Genomic DNA, 25282 nt, shown 5'->3' on the forward strand with positions numbered 1-25282 from the left:
GGGAGAGTCATAAAGACTGTTTTTGGTAGGGTTGAGACTTATCTTCACCTCCCTTGGGAGAGGGGGCACTTCACTGCCTATTCCTAAAATGGGACTGTGACTGTCCCCTACCTCTGGAACACCTGAATCTGCCTCTCTGAGACCTGTCCGAGCCCGGAAAGGACCAAGGTTTAGTTGGCCAGTGTCTGCTAAATCTAGGAGGTTGCACTTGTAGAAAATCCTTAACTGTCTGCATAGATTTGGCTTTGTCTTCCATTTTCTTCAATACCTCTTCAGCTTTGGACCCAAACAGAACATCGTGCTGCAAAGGGCATCCAAAAGTTTGGCTTTAATCTGATCCGGCAAGCTTTGATCTCTTAACCAAGCATGTCTTCTAATAACAGCGCCAGTTGTTGCAGCCCTACAAGAAGCTTCCAAAGAATCAAAACCACAATGCAGGGTATATTTACCCACTTGTTCAATAGCATGCAATAAATCCTGTAACTCCTGATTATCCGCACCAATAGACATGGCTGACATCTTTTGTTGAAATACAGACAAAAGGTATTGCTGATACTTCAGCATATGAAACTGACAGTTCAAAGCCCTAATAGACAATGTAGCAGAAGTATAAACCTTTTTACCCCATCTCTCCAAAGCCCTGGACTCTCGGTCAAAGGGAATAGGATTTTTAGCAGAGGCCACTTTAACACCCTTAGGACCCTGAGAAATTGTTTCCGGATCAGGCGAAAGATTTTTAAAAAGAAATTTATGAGAATCTGGAACCCTATAATACCTATCCAGTTTGGCTGGAGTAGGGGGAAAAGAATCAGGAGAGAGAGAAGCTTCTGAAAAAACATCATCAACAATGTCCAATACAGGGGGAATAGCCAGAGGCTTATGCTGTGGGAGAAGAAGAAAATCCCTAAGCCTTTTCTTGGATTCAGAGAATTCCTGCCCTTCCCAGTGAAAATGCACCCTCATATCATGCAAAGTTTCACCAAAAGAATAATCCTCAGGAGGAGAGGCGGAAGGAAAGGAATCTTCAGCATCAGAATCCTCATAAAGAGGAAAAGCATAATCCTGCTCAAGGGAAGAAGCAGAAGAAACAGAAATTTGGTCTGAAGAATCATAATCGGACTGTAATCTAGGCTGGTCAGGAGGGGGATGAGAACCCCTGATCATAGTTAAGAGATCTTCAGCCATCCTAAGCATCTGCCTCTGAGGCCTAGGACCCTGATCAAAAGGTGCCTGTGCTAGCCACTTCACTTTAGCTGGAGCCTTAGACTTTGACTTAGCATGTAAGCCTGAATCCACATTTACAGGAAGCTGTGAAGGCCTGAGAACTCCCTCAGAAGCCGGTACCTGCCTACCGGCTCTGGACCCAACTGAGGGAGCAGTATATTAAGGTCCAGTCCCTGGCAATTCTGAAGACCCTATCAGCTCCACACAGAAGTTGGTACAGGCAATTGGTTCAAAAGAGGTGGACGACAGGGGCTGCAAAGGCGCCTCACTGACGACCGTCGAACCAGCAACTGGCAATAACTGAGTAACATCCTTTGCTGTGGACCTCGGAGGCCTGTCTGCATCCCTGCGCCTCTTACACACCCCAGAAGCTGGAAAAGAATCTGAAGACATGTTATAATTAAACCTTTTTCCAAAATAGTAAAAGGCAAAGTTATATCTACGCTGAATAGTACGCTGATTAAATATAGCACAAAACACACAATTAGCAACGTCGTGGTCAGGACCCAGGCAGGGAATACAGTAAGAGTGAAAATCCCTATGAGGTATTTGCTTCCCACAAGAAATACAATTATTAACTTTTTCTGACATCTGACTGGAGCAAGAAAAAGACCTCCCCAATGGGGTACTTATCTGTAAAAATCGAAAATCCTGGGAGTAGATCCAAAAACAAACAGGAACAGGCCGACTGGCATCAGTGAACTGCAAAGGTCACTGTGCGGCAAGAAAGACTGGGGAAATGGCATCAGCTGAGGTCTTTATACCTTCCGGCGCATTGACGTCAGGATAAATGCGACCTCAGCTGGCGCCTGATCCAGACTTTGGGATTCTGGCCGATCGGGGGCTGCTGCTGGCAGGAAGAACCCTACAGTGATGACTGCAACAGTGAACCACGAAGGACATCTGGACCAGCTTCCTGGAACTTCCTAGGTCAGCCATCAGGAAATGACAAGTTACAGCTTCCATTAGAAATATACTTAACAATCACATTGCTGACATATACAAGTCTACCGGCTTCGAAAATAGTGGGCACTTTTCTTCTGCTTGATATTTTAAGTCATAAAATCATTGTAGCTCAGACTTAAGTCTCATCCATATTCATGCAAATCTGCTAACAAAGCAGTATTACATACATGCTTTTCCTCTGTTTTGTTTGTATTACCACTAGTCATATTTCAATGTGTGTATTCTACTGTACATCCTTGCCTGATGGTCTGGGTCATTGCTGAATACTTTCCTTGGAACAATCAACTGACCCGATGAGCAAGTGAAATAAATACATAAACAAATAAATAAATACATGTTTGACAATTTGTCTTCTGGTTTTAAAGTTGTTGTTGTGTCTTTCGACTTTTCCCGGTTAGGGGTCGCCACAGTGGTACTCCGGTCCGCTAATGATTGGTAGTTGATTTTTACGTGCTGAGTTACCAGCCCTGACGCACAACCTTCAACGAAGGTACGCCCATTCACACATGTCTCCATGCAGAAGATGCTCTAGCTGAGAATCAAACCGGACAGCGTCTTACTGTGAGGCGAAAACGCTACCGCAGCACCACCATTTACTAATAATTGTTTTGGGCCATTAAATTCCTTAATGCTGAGATTAAAATAAGAACTGCTGGAACACAGACCTCTGCCTGAATCCATTCTGAAGTGCAGTAAGTGAATAGTTGTGAAAAATGTAATGCCAACATAACATTTTTTATTATGTTTAAGGGATTACTGCTATGTCTTCTGTCTTTAAGAGATTTTCATAATTACATGTACATCTACAATTCATTCTTTCCATGTTTCTGGTTATCAGAAAAGGGTATGCATGGAACTTCTAGGTTTAAACTTACCTTTCTTTGTTTGGCTTAGTGTTGACATCTCCAATTATAAAAATATCTGCAAAGTTGATCCGAAATTTGCTGAGCAGTGCAACCATTCTAGACAAAAAAGGAAATTGATAAAAGCAAATTAATGAACAATAAATCACAGTTTTTGAGTTTAAAAATGTAATACATTTAACAATTTAACAAAACAAGTTACAGGCATCATGGGAAACAATAAATACAAGATATAGATATGTGTGTGTGTGTGTGTGTGTGTGTGTGTGTGTGTGTGTGTGTGTGTGTGTGTGTGTGTGTGTGTGTGTATGTAAGTGTATATATCTATATCTATATACATATATATATATATATATATATATATATATATATATAAAATACATATATATATATATATATATATATATATATATATATATATACATGAAACACAAAATAACGAAAAAAAAAAACAAACAGAAAATAAATAAATAAAAAACAAAACATTAAATCACATTTATGCGTGAGAAGCTGCACCCCCTTAACCCCCTACTTAAATATACTAACTCCGAGATCGCACTACAGTGTGGAAAAGTATATATTCCCTTATCCCCACTGTAACACAATTTGGAGAATCAGCGTTTGCAAAAGTGCACTTTCGATGTAGTGCACTTTCGCGGAAGTGGGCTCGTCCTTCTGTTTGCCGATGAAGTGTACTTTTCGACAAACAGAAGGAGACCTATATCTATATATATATATATATATATATATATATATATATATATATATATATAAATATATATATATATCAAACTGCTACTGTTTGAGACTGCCTAAACAAGCTGGCAGTGGTCTAGAAGGAAGGTCTTTATCCTTGGTGCAACTTTTTAAAACAATAAAAGCAATTCCATAGCACTACATTTGCTTTCACTAGAGAAAACATTTGTTAGGTCACTGATCATGTTAGATAAAATACCTAAAAAGTAGAACTGATATTGTCTTACACTTACCATGAGTAGCCTACTGAAACATTCAGAGAGCTTAAAGTTTTAGGCCATATGTTTTCACCAGAACATGTGGCCATGTACTTCCATTTTACTTGCCAAATGGCACTGTTGTGCAGTCATCAAATCTGATTACATTTCCATGCCTGCAGACAGGTTTCCACTCTATTGCTGATAATTAGCTTACATGTAATTTTTTGCATTAATTCAAAAGTATCTTTAAACACAATGCATTCATCACTGAATATTTCACATTAGTGCCTGGCCAATGAGATTTTTTTAACTATGCTTTCCCCACTGCTCATTAGCATGCTCCTTAAACTATTCCCACCAAAAACTTCAATAACTACAGAATCATTTACAAGTGCATCATGTAATTAAAACAAAACACCACAATTTCCTCACTATCACACTGTGCCTACATTTCCCTGTCTGCAAAGTCAAGTTCTTGTCACTGCATAGCAATGCCAAAAGGTTGGTAATATGCTTATTCATATCCCAACAGACAAGATTTACAACTTGGGTACATATCTTTACACTTATTATCCCCATACTTTCTTTATGGCAACATTCAAACAAACCTAAGTACACAAACCACACCTAACACTACCCCACCTACATTAAAGTCCTCAATGACTATTAAACCAAAACACATAGATATAGCTTCCATACACTGTCATGGCATCAACTCCAAAATTAGACCAACTACAATTCTGACTCTGTCAAAACAATATTGATATCTGTGCTGTTCCTGAAATACGTCTCAATCCTCACACCCCCACCCTGAACCCACTTTCCTTTACCCATAACATAATTCCAGTAGATGGATCTGTCTCACACTTTGGAGATGGCTGCTTTTTATTCACATTGTTACTGATGCAAACTAACATCATTGTCACCTCACCCTTTTTGATAAATACAACCCCAAATGGCTACAAGTAAACCATGCAAAATATTTCTTACCTTAGGAGGGATCTACCTTCACACCCAAGCCTCTCTTACAGACTTCCACTCCATCATACAAAATGTTACCAAGCACACGTAGGCCTTAAACACACGCTACTCCTGGTAGACTTTATTATCAACTTCCTCAGCCATAAAAAAGATTGATCCTGACAGCTTTCTCTCTGCCCATGATCTGTATCATTTGATCACTGAGCCCACTAGATACAACCAATCTACAAACAGTGTTTCTCGGCAATGTTATCTCCAACTGACCATCATGCACCACAGCTTTAACTGTGCGTGCCCCCAAATATCACTGAGCATTGTGTTAGATCATTCAATTTCTCCTGCAAATTGCATAGAAATATATGGCATTTGTGGGAACAATATATGCAGAATAATATTCAGGAGGAGGAGTGAGGTTTAAGGGAAGGCATGAATTGAACAATTTAAGTAAGTTGTTATAAAGAAAGAAAACACAATCAAGAAAAGATACAAATGGAAATGTTTATGGAAGAATTAAATATGGCAAGGTTAGAGGTAAATGAGGCTCTATTACTAACAGGATAGGAGGAGATGAGATAAAAATTGTGATGTATTACCAATCTACAGGAAAGTCCCCAGGAATAGATGGTATTCCTGTGGAAGTTTGGAAGTTAGGAGGGAAAAAACTGATAAAGATCTGGAAGGTGTTGTTTAACAACATTTTAAGAGGATGAGAAGTACCAGCATCCTGGAAGAAAGCAGTGGTAGCTGTAATACCTAAAGAGGGTAAAGATCCATCATAGCCAGCTTCATACAGGCCCATTTCAATACTAAACCATGATTATAAACTGTTCATGTGTATAATGGTTAAAAGAATGGCAAAAGTGATGCCAAAATTGATAGCTATGAATCAGTGTGCTTTTGTGGAGGGGAAACATTTGTCAACATTAACAGAACATTGATGATCCAGAGGGAAGCAGAATGTAAGAAAATACCATTGTTGTTGGTGGGTTTTGATGCAGAGAAAGCATTTGATATAGTAAGCTGGGACTTTATGAGCAGGACAATGGAAGCATTTACATTTCCTGAAAAAAGTATAAGGTTGATTATGAGGATATATGAGGGATTGAAAGCAAAAATTAAACTAGGTGGGGTTCTCTGATAATTTCTGCTTGAGCAGAGGAACCAGGCTCTTTCCCCTTTGTTATTTGCATTATATTTAGAACCACTGGGACAGAAGTACTCAGAAATTCAGGGATATAATTGGTATGGTAGTCAAGAAAAGCCGGCTCTATTTCCAGATTATATTATTTTATACCTAACAAAAACAAGACATTACAGTGTTGTGGAACATTTTGAAACAGTTTCAAATATTTTCGGGATATAAAATTAATGAAGCTAAAACAAGGGCCATAGTGGTAAATTATGAACCCACACATGAACTGGTTCAACAAGATCCGTATTTATGAGGACAAGATAAACTGAAGTACTTAGGAGTATGGATTAAAAATTCTTCTGGTGTGGCAGCTAAGGATATGTAAGAAGAGACTAATCAAAAGATAATACTAAAACTGAGAAATGGAAGCTTTGTTATGTGGATATGGATAGTAAGATACAAGCAGTTAAAATGTTTTTATTCCCATTAGTCTTATACACAGGTCAGGCATATTTTTATCAACCAGAGAAGTTGTGGATAGCAATTAATAAATAGCTGAAAGATTTTATCTGGGAGGGGAAGACAGCAAGAGTCAAGTGGGATAAGCTGGTTCTTCCAGTAGAACAGGGCAGATTGGGATTACCCAATCTGAAGGGGTATTTCAGAGCTACACAGTTAAGGCTCCTATACATAGTACATGCAGAGAACTGTAATTCAAAGTGGAAAGTGATGATGATGAAACAGGGGGAAGCTCAAGAAACAAGTAGAGACAGGGATTTTGGATGCAGGCCTTTAAGAAGAATAACAGTAATCATACAGAATATTATATCTATAAAGTAGCAGAAGGTATCCTAAGAACTAAACCAAAAAGGGAATAGAGAAAGGAGATTCTGCCGATAGGGATGATTGCAATTAGGGATAGAGACAATAGGCAAGAGGGGACCGGAATTTATTGTAGAAAATTGGCAAGGAAACCAAGGTATTGGGAGCAAATAACTAGAGAGGGAAGGATGATAGAATGGGAAGACGCCAAGAATTTATTTGGACTGCAGGTTAGTGATTGCCTTTCCTATCAAGGATGATATCAAAGTATAGGCAAAGAGAAAGAAATAGGGGGGTCCTAAATAAAAGATCAGCACTGGTAGAGTTTTTAGAAGACTCAAGAACAGAAGCTGCCATTAAAAAGGAATAATTAGTCCAGCATATAAAATATTGCATGATAACTATAAGATTCAATTTCAGGATGTTAGAAAGGATTGGGAAGAGAGACAGGATACGCAATTCACTAAGAAACAATGGGAGGATATATGTATGTCTCCCAAATATGCAACAAAATCTAGAAGATTTAGGATTTTTGTTTGGAAATGTTTGCATAGATATTTGTATACGCCAAACAGACTTCAGAAAATTCTTCCTCAGGTAGACAGCAAATGTTGCAGGTGTGACAGGAAAGAAAGAGGTACCTGGGAACATATTTTTTTGGGAGTGTGGTGAGTTGGTGGAATTTAAGGATTCCTTGAGGGATGCACTGCCAGAGATGCTTGGTGGGCAGATTGACGTGATGAGGGAGATGATTTTTCTGAGCTATGATACAGTATCGGAATTGCCTAGACATGGTAAGTAAGGCCTTGCTGTGTCTAATTATGGTGGCTGACAAAAAAGCAATTACTAGAAAATGAACATCAAAATCTAAACCAACTACACTAGAAGCAGTGACTATAGTAACTGAGATAAAACAACTGGAATTGGGATCTTTAGAAAAGGGTAGGAGCAAACTACATTGGAAAACATGGGAACCGTGGGAACAATACATACAGAGGAGGAATGAGGTTTAAAAGAAGGCAGGAGTTAAATGAGCTATGCAATGTTTGACTGAAAATGATTGGGTAAATTATAAATGATGTATGATGTTTGCAGCTGGGAGTGTGTCAGTATGGTTTGTGATGTAAAATGCTTGCAACTAGGATTGTGTCAGTGTGGTTTGTTTTCATTTATATAAATGTATGATTGCTTATGTCTTTAGTGATGGTTTAATAAAGATGTTTCTTTTTTAATAAATGGCAGGAATTGAGTAATCTATGTAATGTTGCTTAGGTTAGTCTTCTATAAATGTAAATTTGCCTATGTCACAAGTGAAAGTTTGGCAAAAAACAGAAAGAAAACATGTAATTTATATTGCGTGTAAATGGAAAAAATGTTAATATGGTTTGTTTTTCTTTTCTATTAATGTATGTATGCCCATGTCTTAACTGATATGTTAATAAAGGAGTTTAAACAAACAATAAAAACATTCCAGTTCTCCCAAAAAAGATAAATCGTTACCTATCATATATCAACTGCACACTACCACTTCTGACAACTCACAACTTATTGAATCAGTTATTTTAAATATTAAGTGGATAATGCTTCACCCCATCTCTGAAGCCAGTGAAGCCTCCACCTTCCACTTTGATGCCTTCTATGCCATATAAAACAAATTTCCCAAATAAACTCAGGCTACAGTGAAGCCTCCACCTTCCACTTTGATGCCTTCTATGCCATATAAAACAAATTTCCCAAATAAACTCAGGCTATGCAAAGCTACACACTTCTCTTGTTTCACTTCCAAATTCCAACAGTCAATCGAGCATTGAGACAAAGCCTGGGTTTTGTGAAAAAAATACATGGCACACAAACCCACAGTTATTTAGAAAGTCCTTCAAAATGAAGCCATTAAAAACATTATTAGAACAAACCTCTTTACCTCCACAATAGGTAAGCATCCACTTTCGCCAGCCCTACACTATTCTTGAAGGAGACCAGTCAGATCAGCAGCCACACCAGATCCCACTAGTCCCTTTAAAACATTACTGCCACTGACGTTGCAATAGAGTTTACTATTATTAACTACATACAAAATCCTATATGTGCCCCATTCCCATCCCCACTAGAAGCCTGCTTAACCTTGTTCCACCTCAGGAAAAATAAAAAAATAGTTGCCCTATTGCATGCACTGAAAATAATGTCCCAAGACTCTGATGGGCTTTTCCCATGGTTCTTAAAAACCTACAGTGATCTCATATCCCAGCAAAGCCAATATGTTTCTAGCCTAGATCTCACATAGCAAATGTTTTCTGACATATGGAAAAAAAAAAACAATAGTCACCCAAGTCCGAAATCTTCACAGCCAACCATAACCTCTGACTTTCGACGTATTTCACACCTTTCATATCTAGATAAGTCACTAGAAAAAAGTTGTTACAATCTTCTCACTCATCTTGACATATCAGCATGGTTTCACAAAGCACAGAGAGACCCAAACAACTCTCCACAACCTTGTGAACATGTCTCACCAGCACTAACAAAAAAAAATCAAAGGAGCCCTCTTTGTAGATCTTACCAATGCTTTTGATTCAATGCTGCTCTGATTCACTCCCTTGTCTTTTCCAGCTTCAGCTCTTTAACAATATTATAGTTCAGAAGCTAACATTCCAACAGAACCGTATGTCTTAGGTATAACTATTACTTCTCATTTCCTCAGCAAATCACAGCCTGTCCCCCTCGAGGCTCTATACTTGCCCCTCCTCCTCAGTATCTTCATTAATTCCCTACCATATGATCTGAAAACATCCAACATGCTTATGTATGCTGCAGATATTGTCTTTTACACCCCTCAATCTACCTTACAATGATCCATCAAACAGACAAAAAAAAAATCATGTTTTTGAGTCACCTTATAACCTTGTGAAACTGCCCATCCCATTGCCTACAGCACACACACAATAGACTGTGTCTTGCCATTCATGTATTTAATACTGACACATGCAGCAATTTATCAGTGTATGTTACCACCATAAAGGCAAAAATGAAGCATACTCGTTTTAGGTGCCATCAAATCTTAAACCACCTCACCACAGGTGGGAGAAAGGCTATCTGCAACAATGTCCTAAAACGCAACACGAATATGCTCTTCATTTACATTCCTTTGCATCCCAGAAAAAAATTAAAACACTCTAAAACCTCTCTAACCAAATCTGATGTTTTATGTTGCTCTCTCTAAATTATGAAACCTGTTGGGACACTCCATTATGCTTACTGTCTCCCTATTAAAGAAAGAGCCAGTTTTATACCAATCCAAAAAAAAAAAAACATTTTTAGTGAATCCCCTCCTCCCATCACATGTTTTCCATCATAGAAAGCCCTTAACCATTTTGGTCTCAATCCAGTGATGTCTAGATACTTAGCAGGCCCAGACCCTCTCTTTCATTCACAGAGCATACCCTCCCAAAAAACTTCAACAAATATGTTTTTTAACCCTTTTAGAAATAAATTACTCTCCTGCCTCTGAAAATAAATTACTCTCCTGCCTCTGAAAAAGAGCCTCATGCAGATACATTAGCCACCCTCACATAACATAGACAAAAAATCTAAAGACTCACACTTGCTCAAACCATACAGCCTGCATCACTCAGTAAAACTAATCAAAGTGAATGTTTGAATTCGTAATGACCTGACTTCAGGACTGTATGATTATTTTGTTTTGTTTCTCTAAGCACATTAGTAAGAGGAATACATTGTGTTATCAGCTGAAAATATGAGGGAGGCTCTAAATTAATAAAAAGTAGTGACACAAAATGTAAAATTAAATAATCCAACAGACAATCATTTCAGATTTATACCCTTTTCAGTATAACAGTCCCTTCTTTTTATGCAGTGTTACATCAAGAAACTAGGGACTTGAAGTCAGTGAATTCTACCTTTTATGTTTGTATTTAATTCAAACTAATTTAGTAGCACCTCCTGATGTAGCCAGAATGTTGTGTCAAGATCATATTTTTAATACCTATTTATTTTCCTGTTGAGCTCAATAACAAAAGTTCTCTCCTCAAGGGTGAGCCAAGACCACTGTCTGGTTAAGTGACTTTGTTCAGAGTCACACAGCAGGCAAATGAAGCTGGAAGGAATCAAACCCTGTACCATGGGCACAGAAAACATCTCTTTAACAGCTCAGAGCTTCAGTCCTCTGCACTAACTGCCAGAAGAAATTTTAGCAATTTTAATTATTTTGTACTGACTGGTCTTCTGGCATTAGTATAATTTAACATATCACTGTATTCCTACAAGCAATATAGAATGCTGAGGGATAGCAGTGCAAGAGTTTGTCTTAGTCTGTGCTACCAACTTTTATATTACAAATGATGCATTTCAGCTCTTTGTTTATCTCACTAATCTGATTTCTAATTAATTATATACTCCTTTATTAAAGCCAATGTAGGTGGCAAAATGTACTACTCTAATTTAAATCAACATTTCTTAAACAATGAAGCTTTAAAATAAAATTTATTTAGCAGCGTATTCTCTGGGAAACTAAATGCACCTAATATTCTGTGATGCCCCTTACAAGAACTGCATCTTTTAGAAAATGAGTAGTTACGACAAGTAATAAACTGAGCTACGTGCTTCTGAGCCTGTTGCTGCGGATTTCTACAGCACTTTAGCTTGCAAGTCTTAATTTTCTTAAAGGACAAATTAAACCCTGAATGTATACATTTCATTGGTTTGGTACATCATCAGTGTTCCTCAAACCCCTACAACAAAAAATGTGCCTGGGTATTTTATGCTGCATTATAAATCTTCCTAAATTTCCCAAGATCATTTATTAACCATGTGCTTTATTATCTAATGACAGACTTCCTAATAACATACCAGACATTTTAGGAAAAAGACTGTCTATACTTATCATTCGCTTGCATTGTTTTGGATGGCTGAGAAAATATTAAAACAAGCCTTCAAATGAAAGAGTACAAAACATTTAAATTGAATTCCATCCCATAGTCAGTCAAGAGAAGAAAGCTTCTTTCATGGCAGAAAGAATTAAATACAGTCAGTAACTGAAAAAATAGAGAAGGGGGTAGGGTCACATGGAGCACCTGCATTAAATGACAGAGGATACTTAGATGCTACTGGAAAATCTGGAGAGTTAAATATTTGTTACAAAACAAATATGTTTTATCTTCGTAGTAAGGATAATTAGGGTTTCTAAACTTAGTTTTATTCGTTCAGGTAAGTTTGCCTGAACATTTATTTTCATGTATGAATTTAGTAAGTTATTAGAAACAGAGCAATGCTTAACTAGTAAGGCTCCATTCATCGCCTCATGTTGAAAAAGAAAACAACTTTCTGCTCACGTAAAAGTATATTATGCATCAACAGTCAGACTAGCGAAACATTACAATTTTTTAAACATACGCTCGTTTGTCATCATCAATGTGGTTGACACTTCCACCCATAAAAATCCTAAGAGTGCAATCGTTCCACTTCTTCCTTGTTGTTAGAATGTATGGAATCAGCAGGGTTAAACCTAGGGAAAAAAACACAGAATTATTACATGATAGATAAAGCTAACTTTGTGTTAAATATCCTTATTAAAGAAGGTCCTTCAACAAGGGCTTCTTACGCTGCTGTGGAACATTCTCTTAGAGAATTTAGAAACTTTCTGCTCTGAAAACTAAAGTCTGGGGCATGTTATTTTAAAAAGTAAGTAATGAGAGCAATTACGTCAGGTTTAAAAATGTGCATTTTGAAAATAATTATGCAGTGATTTAGTCTCCTTACAGTGCTAACATCTGGTTGTTAAATGACTGATCGACGGTATGCACTGGATTGAATGATTTCTTGTAGAGAGGGAAACAACTGGGATGAAAATCAACACCTTTAAATCAGAAGTCATGATTCTCTCCTGCAAAAGAGTGGATTGTTCTCTAAAGCTGGGGAGGTAGCATCTACCTCAGTAGGATGACTTTAAGTATTTTGGAGTCGTGTTTAAGTAGAATGGTAGATGGGATTGGAATACTGACTAGCAGATGGGTGTAACTCAATTGTACTAGACCTTCACTGTGAAACATGGGCTGAGCCCCAGTACGAAGCTCCCGGTCCGCAAGTAAGCCCAGAGATGATGCTCCCACTGTACAATCATTACTCTATATTCCCATAATCATGTACGTTACGAGCTTTGGGTGCTGAATGAAAGGATGAGATCACACATACAAGTGATCAAAGTGAGGTTCCTTCACAGGATAAGCTGGGTATAATCTTTAAGATACAATTAAGAGCTCGGCAGTTCAGGAGGGTCTTGGAGTACAGACACTCCTCCTCTGCATTGATGTGAGTCGATTGACTTGTTTCGGATACCTTGTAAGGATGTTCCAAGGGTGTCTGCTATGGGAGGTCCACCGGGCATAGCCCAGTTGGGAACTTCACAGAAAAGACCTGTGACACATTGGAGGGATTATATTTTTCAGCTTGACTGGGAATACCTGGGGATATTATAGGTTGAGCTGCAGTGTTGCTGTGGATAGGGCAGTCTGGTCTACCTTGCTCAGAATAGATAAACACATTTGTTATTTATTTATTTTGCCACTACCATAGTATGATGTAATGTAATGGGAAATCATAGCTTTTCAAATTATAGAATTATGGGGTGGTATGCATTGAGAAGAAACAATTAAAACTGGACTTTAGAACACAAATACAAACATTTCTGCATCCTTCAGTTGCTTTAAGAAAATAATAAAACATTGCCTTACTAAGGTGAGCAAAGCAGGCAAAATCTTAAGCAGTGCTTCACTAGTGTAATCAAGACAGAGTGAAAGGAAATAAATACAAAATAACATTAAAACACCAGATACATTTATTCATCTGGTTCGATCCTCGGCTGGGGTGCCTTCTGTGCAGAGTCTGCATGTCCTCCCTGTGGTCGCGTGGGTTTCATCCGGGTGCTCCAGTTTCCTCCCACATCCCAAAAATATGCTGTAGGTGGATTGGACACTCTAAATTGGCCCTAGGTGTGAGTGTGTGCATGTGTTTGCCTTCAGTGGAAGGTTGGGAGCCGGGCTGGCAACTCGACACTGTAAAAACTCCACTGCCAATCATGAGCAGACAGGTGATCCATTGTGGCGACTCCTAACTGGGAAAAGCTGAAAGAAGAAGACACATTCGTTCATCTCCTGCTACTCTGCTGTATTGTCCAATGCTTGCTGGTACAGAGTAATCTGTGGGTTTGAGATAATTGCTGGCCTAGCCTTTTATTCACTTCAGACTACCTTTTATAGTCCCTGTATCTAAGAAGAGATAAAGAAAGGAAGTCCCTACAAATGACCTGAAAGAATATTTGTTGATTATAGCTCTGGCTCCTAAAACAGAACACCATTCCATAGTACTAAACAAGTCAAACTGGCCCCATGTGTCTAGCAAAGGTCTAATCTCATATTTGGTTACCGCCTACTCAAGTGACTGACGTGTAATTCCTTTCTATTCCTTCTAGGAAGATATTCAGTAAGGAAACAATGGGACGACCTCCACTCTTAGTCTTCACCTGCACTTTCTTTTCCAAGCTCCACTTATAAGACTCCATATTAGTGACCACAACTTTTTAAATTCTTGGCCTAAGGTTTTGGGATCTATCTTGTCATGTATTAGAAATGTATTGCATCGACTTCTAAACAAAATGAAAGCCACCTATTAGAGGAAGCAAAATGGAAAGGCTTCAGACCCACAGACATTACTTTGTTTGTGAATGGTTAAGAAGCTATGCAGCGTTTATATACTTATTTAAGTTTCAGACTTTAGATCACTATTTCTTTTACTTTGTATATAGATACATGGTGCAACAGCAGACTTTCCAGTACTGGCACTTCTGTGACTTACATTTTACGCCCATGCAAATGTTTGTAAATAAAGTAAATAATCACCTTGCTTTGTACTACAAATGTTTTTCTGACGTGTATTTATTTATTTTTACCAGGATAGTACCACTAAATTTCCCTCACCAATCAAATTACCCCAGCCTTTTAACCTTCAACCTGTCCCAACATCTTTGATACACTCCTTGCTTCTTAAACTAAAACCATGTACACCATCAGCTGACCTGCTCCCAGCTGAATTCCTGCAAGTCGCAGCTGGTGTACTTGCCTACCCTATTTCTATCCTAATAAACAGAACCATCTCTGAATCTTATGTCCCATCCATCTGGAAAATCTCCCATATCATCCCTCTGCATAAAGGAGGTACCTCAAATGAATTATCTAACTTCCGCCCAATAGCCCTTCTCTCCCCCATTGCAAAAATTATGGAGCGATGCATCCATCGGCAATTACTTCAGTATCTCCTACAAAACAACCTTCTAGTTGACTGCCAGCATGGTTTCAGGCCTCACCATAGTACCACAACAGCTCTTCTATCCTTTACAGATAGCATTAATAAAAACAGGAATACTAACCTACTATCTTCTGCTCTTTTTATAGATCTCTCAAAGGCCTTTGATATGGTTAACCACCAAATACTATTAAATATACTTGAATCACTTTCCCTTGATCATCAACTAGTAAAATGGTTCCAATCCTACCTTGAAAACAGGAAACAAGCAGTCCTCTGGGAAAACAATCTATCTTCTCAGTTTCCTATCACCCTTGGAGTCCCTCAAGGATCTATTCTTGGACCTCTCCTTTTCACAATTTTCATTAATGATCTAAAAACTTCCCTTCCACAAACTACATGCATACAATATGCTGAAGATTCAACTCTGGTATGTGCCACATCCTCCCCTGCTGAATTACAGGCTAACACACAAACTGTCTTTACTTTAGTGGAAAACTGGTTCCATCAACGTTGTCTCCTCCTGAACCCTAAAAAAACTAAATTACTGCTATTTACTCCCACACAGAAATCCCCCTCTATCAATCTCACAGTAAAATCAAACAATGGCACAGTAATAGCCCCTGAAACCACCACCAAACTCCTCGGTGTATTAATAGATAACCATCTCACCTTTGACTCACATATTAACGCTAGTATTAAATCAGTAAATAGAAAACTTGGATTCCTCTACAGAATCAGACCATTTCTTACAGAGTCAGCAAAGATCTCCTTATTTCCCAAACCCACCTTATTTCCACCCTACTCTATGCCTCACCTATATATACCAACCTATCCAAAACTAATCTAAATAAACTAGCAACCACCTACAACAACATAGCTAAATTTGCCACTGGTGCCCCCTTCCGTACTCACCACTGCCTTAACCTTAGACATCTCGGATGGCTGGAAGTACAAAACCAACTAGTTTACCAGCAACTCATTTTTATTCACAAGATTTTACATCATCCTTCAAACACTCCCATACTATGTAACCTAGTAAATTCTTATAAAAACCTTCCTACCCTAAGATCAGCTAAAAAACTACAAGTCGCCACTACCAAATCCTTTAACAAAGCTGGAAACTGCCTATTCTCAAATGCAGTTGGCAATTCCTGGAACAAACTTCCAACTGAGATCACATCCCTTACTTCCACAAACCTTTTCAAGAATCAGCTGAAAAACTTCATTAAAACCAAATGGCTTTGCCCCTGCTCTCAGCCTGACTGATACTTATTTCTCCTCTTTCTACTCTAACTCTCAAACTTGATTTCTTTTGCTGAAACTCCTCTACCTTCTATATATGGCATGTTTAAATACTTCTTGCTCTCTTTTTTGTATCTCCCCATTATGCTATTTTTATTTTTGTATTTTTTTTTTTTGCTTACTGAAACTGAACTAGAACTTTTTTTTCTTTTTTTGGCTGTCAAAAAAATATATATATATATTATTTTTTGCTGGCAATCAATTGTTTACTCATGTAATTATTCTCGTATTTAACTTTTTTCCTTGGGACTATACAATTATTTTTTTTTTTTTTTTTGTAAATTGCTATTTTTTTTTGTGGATTATTTGTATAAATGTTTCTTTTTTCTTTCCTTGTTATTGTTTCTGAGCTTTTCTCCTCGGGCCTCTACTGAAAATGGACATATATCCAGTTAGACTAGCCCGGTCAACAAATGTAAAATAAAATAAAATAATAAATAAATAAAATAAATAGTGTAGTGATAAAAAATTACCATTTCTAGACACAGCCCATGAGATTACAAGCACTACAGTGAATACAGAGTTAAAACAAAAGTAATAAAAGTAATACAAACAAACAAGAAAAAAAGAGATCAATACTACAAACTGTGATATCAATAAAATTGTAAACATATAAACATAAGGTTAAAAATAAAGGCATGATAATAATGCTATCCTGAGCAGCAGTTAGAAACTCATGGAAGGTGTTTGTGAAGTACAGCATTGTCCTTTGGCTGATTGGTAGAGGGTGGAATAATGGATGGGACAAAAGGTAGGCTGAGAAATGAATATGTACTTAAAGGGACATTCCCAGAGTCTAAAATTTTACCTGGAAGAAATCTGTCCTGATACCTCCCAGTTGTCACCACTCATTTACCATGTCATCATCAACCCTACTCCTGGTTTCAGTTAATTTTATGCAGTCCTGTTTCATTCCCTCCAGTGAACACAATTAACAATATTTAGTTCCTGTCAAAGCTCTTGTTCCGCGATCACTAGGAAACAATACAGTCATTACATTTTTGCGTGTGTTTGTGGTGGGGGTAGTTAGGCAACACTCTCAGTGTTCTACTTTTTATAAACTCGTCAAAAAGTTTATCTTAATTGTGCAGCTTTTTATTTCCTTTATTTATTCTGCATAGCGTAACTGCAAGCATTATAGTCAAAAGAGTACAGTTTGGTGAATTCATACTAAATCTCAGCAGCCTACTGACATATTCCTCTAAAAGCAATCTCAGAATTAGTATGTATAACTTTCACAGGTTGTTGTCATACCTCTCAACCTGGAAACATCACAAAGATGGACAAAGGCTCATGAAGAATGGGTACAACTGGCCAAAAATCTGGATGTTGATTAACATAAAATTTGCATGTATAATTATTAGACCCCACCCACTTCCATGGAATTGTGGGTACTAGCATTCAAACATAAATTGAAGATCAGACAAAATATTAAACACAGATATAACCAGACCAATAGCATTTCATTTATAATAGTATTTGAACATGTATAAAACTAAAATGCAATTTTCTTATATAAAAAATTAACTGCTACTACACTAATATTAAATAATAAAATATAACCAGACAGAAATACTGTTTTATCTGTATTAACACTTGAAACTATATGAAACTTTGAACTTGTATAAAACTAAAGCACCTTCTACACAACTGTGTTCCCAGTCAGTCATTGTGATCTAGTGACCAAAAACTCCTCTCTGTCGACAAACCTAAGAAATCTGCTTGGCATTGTCTGTACTCGTACAAGGTTGCTAAAGACTGGAACTCCTTATCTGTATCCATCAGGTCTATACCACCCCTCCCATCTTTCAAAACTGCTCTGAAAGACTTCCTAGCTAATATCTGGCTTTAGTCTTGCTCATAACCAGGATAAAACTATATCCCTAAATGTGAACAAGTATCTTTTCATTCCTTATACTGCCTTACTCTCCCTTCTTCACTTACTGCTATCAATTTCTCTTCCCTGACTTTCTCTCTAAATATAGTTCTCCCCATAGCTCCATGGAAACTTCTTGAATGGAATTAAATGATACAAAAATATCAGCACTATATGTCGGTGCTTTATGATCTGCATCCTTCTTTGATATTGAAATATTTCATTTGTATACTTCCAAATCAATCTCTACCATAAAGGGAAAGTCTGAAAACTCTTTCTACAATAGGGCTGAATCAACTCAAGATTAACTCCACTGAATTTTGTGCTGTAGCTATGTGAGCTTGGATCACATGGCTCTATGTCACAATACCCACTGTCTTCACCAATTAGGAAGACATATCCAGCTAACAAAAACAGCTTACAAAAATCTGAGAAAATGTGATCAGCTAGCTCTTCCTTTATACTGCTACTGCATGCACTGAAATCAGCAAAGAATGTGAGATTTCTAGACAAAAAAGGAACCCCAAAGGCAAGGCGGTAAAGGTAAGCTAATTAAAACTAGCAAACAAAGTACAGAAAGGTAAGCATAGTTTCATTCCAGAAAATATGGACCAACATTACAGTGTGCTATGGAAGGTTTTGTGATTACACAGCTTCTAACATAACAATACTGTTTTGTGATTACACAGCTTCTAACATAACACTACTAAGACAATTATGCTAAATTTGAGTCACATTTTTTGTTTTATAGTGTGTACAGAGTGAAGGCAGAAATGTTTTCAGAAGTGACTACCATATACAGAATCTCTCCCAGTTGTGAATCTTAAGCTATTTTCTGTATGATTTGGTCTTGTTTTGTTACACATCTCTGTATTTTAAATATCCTGCCTTTAAATAACTTCTGTAATATTTTTGATCACCAAAGTATCATTCAGCATTAATATGAATGTTTCAGATTAACAGAGAACCCAATATGCAGCATTAGTTTGAAACTATTTTGTGACGTGTTACAGTTAATAAATCAATGTTTTATGCCACAACATGGATGCATTCTCTAGGCCAAGTAAAAAGTCTTTCGGCTTTTCCCGGTTAGGGGTCGCCACAGAGGAACTCCGGTCCGCTCATGATTGGCAATGAATTTTACAGTGCTGAGTTACCAGCCTGATGCCCAACCTTTAACGAAGGCACGCCCATTCACGCTCGCACCTACCTGCATGTCTTTAATGTCACTCAACCGCGGGGAGGACATGCAGACTCCACACAGAAGGCGCTCCAGCCGAGAATTGAACAAGAGAACCTCTTGCTGTGAGGCGACAATGCTAACCGCTGCACCACCATGGCTTATTCTCTAGGACAAGTATTAGTAAGAATTACCAACACTGAAAAAGAATCGCACTGTGATATAACAGTAAACTACTCATAGGAGTATAGTAAAACCGGAATCCTTTATTGGTCAAAAAGCACTTATGAAAGAATTGTGCTGTGAGGTAACAGTAAACCTTAAAACCACTCATAGGAGTGCTTTTTGAACCATAAAAGATTCCAGTTTTACTATACTCCTATGAGTGGTTTACTGTTATTTCTCCTCACCGCGTGATTCTTTCTTAGTGTTGGTGGTTCTCTGGTTGGTGTTTTCGCAATGATTAGCCTCCATTCTGCAAAATTTAGCTGGTTTATTTCAGCACCTTCAATATATTTGATCGGGATTTTACCTCAATCAATCTCTCATCTTCTTCAGTTAGGAAGGTATCATTTTTCAAAATGTTAGTTTCAAGCAGTAGATTTTTGTTTTAGTTTTACCTTCTGCACCGTGTTCAAACACGTGGAAAACAGTAGCACCAATCAGCAAATGTCCCACATAACAAAGTATTAGCTTGTTAGCAGGGCAAGGATCCGTAGAATCCTGTTTCATGACATTGACATATAGAAACGCTACTCTGTAGAGCAACTTTTCAATGCAGAAGCTACAGTGTAGAAGGGTTTTCAGCTTCCTGAAAGCTTAATTAGATTGCACTACGGGGATATTGTTTATGTTAATGATTTACTTACAGTACGGAGCACTGCCAGTGAAAGATGGTGGGTGGAACTGTCTGAAGCTCAAATTATTTGGTGACTTTGATCTGACCTTTGACCATGCCAGTGATTTTCCAGAAAACCACAAACTTTATGAGGAATAGACCAAAAAATATGAGGCAATAAATCTGGACAGCTGAGAGTTATGCTCCCCACACACACTACCACTGCGTTTCTGCAACATTACAAACTGTTTTTGCACTGCCAGCATACATAGTCATCTCTCCAAAGTGACTTTTAAGTACTGCTGTTTACAAAATGCTAAAGAGGAAACATGAACTATGACTGGCAGAATCAATGAGTGCTTGTGCTATGTGTTTCCAAACACTAAACTATAGAAACACAGCATTAAGAAATTAACCAAAACCCGCCAAAATGAATGCTATTCTCAGTCACTACCAGTTACTTCTCAACTCTGTAGTAACTTGGAGAAAAGCACGAATAATCACATGCAAGCATAAACCTTTTTCTTTTTTTGTTTTTTAATAACAGCACTTATTCTGGCTTAAGGATTTTGCTGGTGGCTATTCTTCAGGAGATTCGTGAAGTAGCAGGTCACTGAAAAAAGAAAAGTACTGTGTTCTGCAAACACGCAGCTTTATTAGACACAGTCACAAATTTAAAATTGCTCATAAGTAATTGCATCCAGCTCCTCCGCCACTGTTACCTCTGATCTTTTTGACCAAATTTCAAGATAATGTTGCATTTTATGGGGGAAGTAATTACCAAAGACGAATGGTAGCTAGGCAATGGTCAGTGACAGATATAGCTGGACAAAATTGCACTTGTCCCGTAATCGAGTCAATCAAGGTAGCTAAAACCAAAGGGACTAAGAGTGCATTTATCAGGCAAGTACACATTTTCACAGTTCACGCTGCCCTTAGTGAGAACAGAGCCAGTTTAAATCTAATAGAACTCTGTGGGAATATTTTAAAGTTATACTTGTTTCTATGATGTATGTTTTCAGATCTCATAAGCTAACTTCTGTATTTGTGGTAAGTGTGGACTGAGTTTACATCCGAAATCGGGATTTAAAGGACCCAATCGGGAATTTGTGGCACCCTATTATTTTGAGCCCCAAACTGGGAAATACCAAGAAATTCAGTACAGTCGAGAGTTCTGTTTTTTCTACTGTACAGCCCCCATTGTGACAGTAAGTTTTGGACTTCATTGTTTAAAATGGATCTATTGCTTGCATAACGCATATATATATATATATATATTTTTTTTTTTTTACAGCAGGTCAGAAAACCGTTACAATTGTCTAGTATTCAGACATCAAAAAACATAAAAAAAAGAAGACTGCTTCTACTACTGTTCGAAACTTGTATCATTCTGATGCTTCTACAGAGCAAGTGGCTACTTTTATCTGAGGATAAAAAATACAGGTGAAACTAATGAATGACTCAGTGAGAGCTGTTCTGAGTACAAATGCAATCCGAAATGGAATTTGACTAAGACCATTGAAATTTCCTGTAAGCAACCCTTCCCCAACACCTGCAGATAAAGCTGGGACTTGCTTAGAAAGCTGGACTGAAAATGTAAACAAAGACCAGAATCAAAATAAAAAAATCTTTGAGACAGCCCCTTAAGTAATTTGACCCTTTGGAGGTAGGAACATTGGGCTTGCTTGAGAAGGTAGTTTTTCAGTTGAGTTCTGAGTATGGGTTAAGTGATGAATTGCCTAAAGTTCATGGTGAAGGATTACCAGAGATTATATCCTGTGTATATTCCCTGTAATTCTTAATTCCATCTAGTATTCTTTTAATATCTGCTATCCTAAAGTTACTACTTCTGTTGGTTTGCTAAACTACACTACATGGTATTACTGTTTTGCTTTTCAACATTGTGCACTTTCTTGTAGTCTGCTTTAATATCTTCTGTTCGTACTCCATTGATTGAGTCTTGATGGAGCAGTGATCTACCCAGTCAACAAATTCAAATAAAAGAATGAATGAATAAATTAATTAATGAATGAATGAATGAACAAATAAACAAATATAACAAATATAAAAAAAATAACAAATATCATGGACAGCCACCAGCTGGGCAAGCTTTGAAATTTAAAAGTACTTACTCACTGTGTTTGGTCAGCAACTGTCCACAGGGCCATTACAAGTTTAACAGTACAGATTTTATTTTGGAAGATATTCCTACTAGGGTGGGACATAATCTGTATCTCCATTTATAATACATGTGTGTGTGTGTGTGTGTGTGTGTGTGTGTGTGTGTGTGTGTGTGTGTGCACGCGCACTTGTGAGTGTGTTTGTGTCTTGTGTATTGTGTACTAGACTTTGGCTATGGTGAGGGGAATACATTAGCCTCCCAACTGCAGTTGTTTCATTCTAAAGTCTCCCCCCCAAGTGTCCCTTTCCCAAGATAATACTTCAGATTCGGAGAGAATTACTTAAACTGGCAAAGATGAGTGGGTTTATTCCCCACACTAAAGCAGAACTTAACGGATTATTGTAGCAGAAATGTTTATTGGAGGTTAACTTGCTACCTGTGTATTGATAGCTTCCATGTCAGTCGATTTGTGTATAAGCACTCTAGCTTTTTCATACCTGCAGTTTATCTACCCTAGCAGCTGATTATTTCCTATCAAACTGGCCACCACAGCAGTAAAGAGTTCTGGCTAGTTAGTGTAGATCCTTTTCCCAGTCACAGACATGGACTATTCCAGATTGTTGCAGAATTTCTATCAGAACAATACTGCACTTCTGTTTTTTTGATATTTAAGGTACACAACAATAGCTGTTGTTTGTAAGGTCCCTGAGATATATTTTACTACACATGTACACATGGAATTTTTGTATATGTGTTTACTAAGACTCCAGCTTTAATTAACAGATCTGCTTTTCCTTATCTGTGGCTGCAGATCGTTTTAACATGAGGTTGGGAGAATATGATACATGTCTAGTAATTTATCTATGTGCACTGCTAAATAATGCACATAAAATTAGGGAGATTAATTTTCATTCTATCCTTGGAGGCTGCTAAAACTGTATAAATTTGTGAAATTGTGTCTGTTTCTCTCATACAGTATAACTGAGATTATTGCTCTATCAATATATTTAAAATAGAGTTCTGGTAAATTAAGGTCTAATATGAAAAAAATAACAGAACAGCAGGCAAAGACTGTTCATTTTATACATGTGCATGGATGGCATGCTGTTTCACTTTTGGTAAAACCAAAACATAGTGATAGAACTCAAAGGACTTATTTAACTGAAGAAGAGAACTTGGGCCTGGATACTGCACCATACTGGTAGGTTACTGTTAAAGCTTGTTGCAGTATTTCCTCTGGATTGTTGAGGCAGGGTGCCATGTGCATATGGAATCCTTGTGCTAGATACAGTGGAGATGTGCTCCCCAACACCACTTCACTAATATTAAGTTCCAATATTTTATTAATAAATTAGCAAGGAGACAGAGGAAACCCTGATGTGTCCTACAATACATGGAAAATCTTAAAAGAAGAGTCTGTAATACCTGATTTGGCAGTTGTGTTTGCTAGACAGAGTCTGGCTCTATGTACAAAATTAATGTAGAAATCTCATAAATCCTAACATTGTGTAAAGGAGCCCCAGCTATCCCTGCTTATGCCTTATTCATAATTCATAAAGACCAAGCAAGATTTACATTTTACTCTAGCCAATGCAAGCAGCATTGTGATTACTAGATTTAAGACCTTATAGAAAGCCCTACTTAAACATCTGGTGTGTTCCAGTCTTGGTGTATTCTTCCTGCTGCAGCTTCACAAACAGTCTTAGTTTTATAAGCAAATCAATGCCTTAAGGGGCTAATGTTTACTGATGTGGGGTCCTTCCCAATTTTTGGAATGAGATCAGGGTATACTGTCAAGAACAAAATGTGCTGTTGGCTGCCTCTCATGACATGTTGAAACTGACCAAAAAGATGAGGAACGGGTTGTGTCATGTACTTACTCCAGCATTTTCTCATTTATTTTTCTCCTCTAGAGGTTATTTTAAAGGTATGACACAACCAAATGGTAAACCCCTGACTACATGTAACAGATTGGTGACGTTTATTAAAGGGGGGGGGTTGTCATCTCCTCATTATTAGGGATACCTCTTAACCTGCAGATACTGAAAATATGCACAAGGGGTCTTGAAAAGCAGGTAAATCCTGCCAAAAATCTGAACAGCTAATTAGCATAAAACTTAAATAAAAAATGACATGTAACTGTCTGTTTGGTCTTTGCATGTTCTCCATGTGTCTCTGTGAGGTTCTTCCCACCTCCGAAAAACATGCTGAGTACTTCCATCCCAAACTCACCAATGAATGGAACTGTGGGCAGAAGCACAGACTCTTCATGGTACCCTATAGGGGGAAGAGTTGTATAGACCAACCGCTTTGGGCATCTACTGTGGTGTGCAGCATCCTCAAGATAGGAGAACATGGATCACTGACTGCATACTGTGGCAGGGATAGCCACTCACTGGTGTAAAATATGGCTATAGGTGATTCGGATATGTTGACTGATGTTGCCAAATGGGCATTGGTATTTGCCTGTAACAAGTGGGTTGAGGACCTGGCCTAATCTGACCTATGCCAGGGACCCATGCTAATGGTGGGAGGGGTGTATGTGCCCCTCATGGTCGGTGTGTGCCTGCCATAAAGCCCAGAAGCTCTAGGTCAATAAGCTACTGGCTGTCCGGTGTCCAGTTGCCAAGCCTAGCTTACCTGAGATAGCTCTGTTAAATGAAAGCTGAATGTAGAACCAATTAACCTGCCAAACATGAACTAAGAA

The 25282-nt window shown here is 37.8% G+C and overlaps 1 protein-coding gene across 1 annotated transcript in view; it reads right to left on the reverse strand.

The window, feature by feature from the left end:
- Nucleotides 1-25282, reverse strand: part of SLC12A1 (solute carrier family 12 member 1) — a 423573-nt gene that overhangs the window by 67797 nt on the left and 330494 nt on the right. Inside the window, exons 22-23 of the mRNA XM_044077625.1 lie at nt 12351-12462; nt 3066-3152 (exon numbers count right to left, since the gene is read on the reverse strand). Coding sequence (XP_043933560.1) covers nt 3066-3152; nt 12351-12462 — 199 coding nt within the window. The remainder of the gene's footprint in view (nt 1-3065; nt 3153-12350; nt 12463-25282) is intronic.

The sequence above is a fragment of the Protopterus annectens genome, chromosome 7.part0, assembly GCF_019279795.1.
Source record: "Protopterus annectens isolate FY-2018-M chromosome 7.part0, PAN1.0, whole genome shotgun sequence".
NCBI classification, from domain to species: Eukaryota; Metazoa; Chordata; order Ceratodontiformes; family Protopteridae; genus Protopterus; species Protopterus annectens.